This window comes from Mesitornis unicolor, unplaced genomic scaffold (assembly GCF_000695765.1).
Source record: "Mesitornis unicolor isolate BGI_N332 unplaced genomic scaffold, ASM69576v1 scaffold31268, whole genome shotgun sequence".
Classification (NCBI taxonomy): domain Eukaryota; kingdom Metazoa; phylum Chordata; class Aves; order Mesitornithiformes; family Mesitornithidae; genus Mesitornis; species Mesitornis unicolor.
The window spans coordinates 6,743-11,679 of record NW_010203071.1 but is presented as its reverse complement, the minus strand read 5'-3'; the positions used below and the strand labels follow the sequence as shown (position 1 = coordinate 11,679).

Here is a 4,937-nt window from a genome sequence, read left to right as displayed (position 1 = left end):
TATATATATATATATAAGATATAGAATAATACATTAATAATAGATGAATTTGAATTAAATTAAAAGAAATATAAATATACTTCTGAGAGAAGTACCCAAAGATGCCTGTGTCACTCACAGTCATGGTTTCAGTTCTGCCTTCATTCGTCATCTGCTGAGTACCCATGATCCAAACTGCACTCACATGGATTTGTTTACCCTGAAGTCTCATAGATTTCATTCTCTTCATTTGCAGCTTTGTGCCCGAATCTCCTTCCTCAGAAAACGATGCCATTTCGACGAGAAAGCAGCCTCCCAGCAGCCACCCATCGTCGCTGTCCTCGCAGACAGAGCCTGCCTCCCTGGCTGACCACCATGACTTCTCCAAAGACCAAAGGAGCACCAGTTTGGACCGATCCAGCACCGACATGGACTCCACCGACGGGGCCGATTTGCCTCCTCCAGGAGACACCTACCCTGGAGAAAAGGCGGCGGATTTCTCTTTCATTGATGTAAGTTACCATCGCGGGTCACGCAAGTTCTCCTGCGTTAACTAAACTGTTGCCCGCTTTAATCACTGCAAAGCGGTGTCTTCTGGAAACCTTGCACTCAATCTTCCTCTGCCTTTTCTTCATCACATCAAATTTTCCCAGCTGAATTCCTGCCTGAAAAGTTTAACATCGGAGCTACAAAGTTCTTGTAGTTCCTGCAGTGCTTAGGTTCTGAGTTTCCTGAAAAACTATTGGTCTCCAATAGTATCTGCCAGTGGCTTAATAACATTGCTGTTTCTCTTTCTGCTCCTCTGTGAGCTGTAACAGAAGAGTTAAATGGCTCTATGAACGTTGGAAACATAATTCAATAACACAAATAGCTAATGACTGCTGTGCCATGTAGATTTAAGGCTATGAAGATGTTCACTAATGTTGTTTACAATTGGTCTTTTCCTGTAATAGCTTACAATTGCATTTTCAAGGATTTTTTTCATCCTTTAGAACCTTGCAGCTAGAGTCAGGACAGTAATTCCTGGCCATCCACAGCTAGGTGAGGTTTAGTGTTCCTTGAAAGCACTGACACAACTGTAGTTTCTCAGTGTAGCATCTAGGAGTACTGCTCTTTCTTTAGTGAGAGTGGGGGCACAATTTTAAGTATATGCATTGGTGGGTGCAAGATTCCCAACTGAAATGGGTCTTGAAAAGAAATAAAAACACACCTTCCAAAGAGGAGGCTCATTGATGTTTGCTGATTACAGGCAAATCTCTAACAACAAATTGTTTTGCGTAACTAAATTGCAGCTGCTCCTTTTGCTCTGTAAACGTTGCCATGCACAGGGACGGACGTGTTTGCAATGACTGATCACAGAAATTTTCTGAATGCTGTGACGCTTCACTTGCAGTCTCCTTGTTGCTGCTGAGCAGCTTGAAATTTCTGTGGGTTACAGCTCTCTTGCAAGAGAAGTTTGCGTAGTCGCTCATTTTAGATCCCATTCTTGTTATTGGCCTTCAGCTGTTTCTAGCTAGCAAGGCCTGAATTCTTCAAGCACTCTAGGAACCAAAATCCTATTTATTACAGTTATTTTTTATATTAATTTAATGCAAATAATTCATGCAGATCAGACCTCCACAGCCAAGAGAGATCAAAGAACCAGCATTGCACCCAGTTAGCCACAATGCAGCATATCCTTATAATGAATTCTCTTTAATACAGTTCTAAGTAACTACAAGAAAAATAATCAGGCAAATATATGTAGTTTAATTAACCAAATGGGTTAATGCGTTAAAATACGTTGGGAAATCATTGTGGAGGAGATGACTTTTATTTTCTGGCTGGTTGAAAGTAGAGGTTGTGTTTCTTTTGATAGCAAACCACTGTCCTGGACTCCAGCGCGCTGAAAACTCGTGTACAGCTCAGCAAGAAGAGACGCCGCCGGGCTCCTATTTCCCATTCTCTGAGGAGAAGCAGGGGGTTGGAGTTTGAAAACAGATTTTCTTTGACAGAAGAACCAGATAACGCCTGGATGTTCAAAGATTCCACAGGTATCCCTCAACTGCCTGAAATAATTAGCCATAATTATTATGACTTCTATAATAAATAAATACTATAGTAATGAACTTAGTTGTAAGGACAGGAATTAGTAGGGCAGAGAGGTTCTCCTGCCCCTCTGCTCTGCCCTGCTCACACCACAGCTGCAATCTTGTGTCCAGTGCTGGGCCCTCAGCTCAAGGACAGGAACTGCTTGAAAGAGTCCAGCAGGGCCACAGAGATGCTGGAGGGAGTGGAGCATCTCCTGCTGAGGAGCGGCTGAGGGAGCTGGGGCTCTTGAGCTTGGAGCGGAGGAGACTGAGGGGTGCCCTCATTCCTGGGGATCCATTGGGAAAGGGCAGTGTCAGGAGGAAGGAGCCAGGCTCTGCTCTGGGATGGCCAATGCCAGGACAAGGGGCAATGGTCCCAAGCTGGAGCACAGGAGGTTCAAGCTGAAGATGAGGCCAAAGTTTGTGAGTGTGAGGGTTATGGAGCATGGCCCAGGCTGCCCAGAGAGGTTGTGGAGTCTCCTTGTGTGGAGACACCCAAAGCCCTGGCCGTGTTCCTGTGTGACTGCTCTGGTGATCCTGCTCTGGCAGGGGTTGCACTGGGGGAGCTTTCCAGGTCCCTTCCAACTCCTCATATTCTGTAATATGCTGTGATTTCTGCATGGTGTAATGAACCTGAAGCTGCATCAAGGTTTCACAGCAGCTTCCTCTGGAATCCTCTAAATCGTCTTCTCCTCCTTTCCTTGGATCCTTTGGAGCGAGGGAAGCAGCAGCAGCCAGCCAGACGTACAGAAAACCTGGGCCAAGGAAAGGTTTGATGCGATTTCCTTTAGGTGCTGGCTGCTGACTTGGGAGATTTGTTCACAGAAAATACTGAGTTCAGAAATGGCTACGGTTGGATGCATTTTCTAACACATTCTTTGTATCTAAGCCTGTGTGTAACTGATAAGAGCAACTGTAATTGTTCGTATCCTGTAGGTGCTTGTAAATATTCTTTCTTTCTAGCATCTACGGGACTGAAGGGGCCTAATTCAGGATATATCAACTCCTTCAAATCCAGTCTGTTAAACATATCCCCTGGCCTGGCCTGTTCCTTGGGATGCAATAGGAAATGCATTGGGCACAGGAAACCCTTGCTCGTGGAAGCGGATGCGTGGATTAATGCACGTGATAACTTTAGATGTCTCTTCCAGTCTAAATTAATCTCACCTTCTGTGGTCAGCTGAGGTGTTCAGAAACAGCAAAATTCATTAAATTAAAGTGCCTTCTGCTCCCTCATCTGTCAGCAAGAAACCTTTCTGCCGCTGAGTACTTTGTGCTTGTTGCTTTGCTCTCTATTGAAGCACTGAACTGGGTGTTAATATTACTCTTAATGTGTTTTTGAATGGAAGGAGGGGTCTAGAACAAGGTGTAGATGAAAAGCACGCTGGCTCATCTATTTTCCCCTCTGCTCTTGTTTTTTTTTTTTTTAAAACAATTAATTAGAAGAGAAGAAAACTATGCAACGGGAAGACTCTGATGAGGAAGAAAAGGTGCAGCACGGTGCGAGGTCGTCGTCCGCCCACGCTCCCAGACTTCCCGTGTTCCCGGGGATGGACCACTCCATCCTCAAGGTGGGCACAGGCAGAACCCATCGGATGGGTCAGGGGGGTCGGGACCTGCAGGTGCTCTAGGAGCAGAGCAACAGAAATAGCTTTGCAATAGCAAACATGCTTTCAAAACCACATCAGTTTATCAGGAGTCCCCTCGCTGACGTCAGGCATGGATTTTTTTGTTGCTACAAATCCAAGTTATTTGCTTTGCATTCCAAAAAAAAAAATCTGAACGCTGCCTTAAAAAGGGTCTCTTCTCTTTCTTTGTATTTTTTTTAGGCCCAGCTGCGGAAAAGACACGAGTCTGAGAGTCCTGGGGAAATCGGCTCTGCTCAGCAATTCAGATCCCCAAAACCGCAGCTCGGAGCTCCTGGTGGCAGACTGCTGCCCTCCAGCGTAGAGAAGGAGGAGAGGTGAGGGACTTCCACCGGGCAGAAAGATGCTGGGGAAACAAAAGAATGCAAGTGGGCTTTCCAAAGATGTAGGAGAAATTGTGTATTTCTTTTTTTCCGTAATGAATTTTCAGAATGAAAGAATAAAGAGTATTTTTTTTTAATGTTTTAGGACGGAAGAGAAGTCTCCTCAGTGGCTGAAGGAGCTGAAATCAAAGAAGAGACAGAGCCATTATGAGAATCAGGTTTGAAAAGGTACCTTGTGGCGTAAAGAGGGGCTAAAAACACACACGGACAAGCGTTTCAGGGTATCAACTCTGTATAAACCTGGAAGTGGACTTACCTTGACGTGTGCACCCAGGAACGTGAAGTAATTCTGTGCCGAGGCAGAGCGCTTTTGGTAGATGCGAAGTTTTCATTTGCGGATGATTTTACTTCAACAGCCCTGGGATGGTTTGTGCTGGGATTTCACAGCGCTTCCATGGACAAGACTGAGCGTGCTTGGCTGTGTCAAACCATTAATGCAGTTGTTTCTCTTTGTTTTTCCTTTCCAGACAGTGGTTTTAACGAGAAGAAGATAAAGAAGTTTAACAGAAGCCTTAACTCATCCGAACCTAAACTTCACATGTCATGTTGCTGCTGTTTGCTTCCTGCCTCAACTGCTATGTGCATGGTGCCTTCCTGTTTTGTGGAGAAAGCTGCTTAATGTTCATAGTCAAATACAAAGCTGGATCTTTCTGGAAACGGGAGGACGGTCGCTCGAGATCTGCCTGCAAGAGGGAGCACGTCAGAACGTCAGGAGAACCCCCTGATATTTGATGTAGGAGCGCTGTGCGCCAGGGGAGAGCCCTCGCTGGTGAACAGAGACTGCGTTTCTGCCCGGGTGTTCAGCAACTCGGAATTACGACTTCGGGTAGACGTGTCAGGTGTAAGGCTGGGCTTTGTGT

General features: G+C 45.4%; 1 protein-coding gene across 1 annotated transcript; it reads left to right on the top strand.

Annotated features, from left to right (window-relative positions):
- Positions 1 to 235: 235 nt before the first annotated feature.
- On the top strand, positions 236 to 4,241 carry LOC104545456 (uncharacterized protein KIAA1671 homolog; the record flags this gene model as incomplete). The annotated part of the gene is made up of 5 exons (XM_010190600.1): positions 236 to 491; positions 1,838 to 2,012; positions 3,492 to 3,619; positions 3,878 to 4,011; positions 4,163 to 4,241. Coding segments are annotated over 5 exons (772 nt in total), but the record flags the coding sequence as incomplete, so codon positions are not given.
- Positions 4,242 to 4,937: the final 696 nt, after the last annotated feature.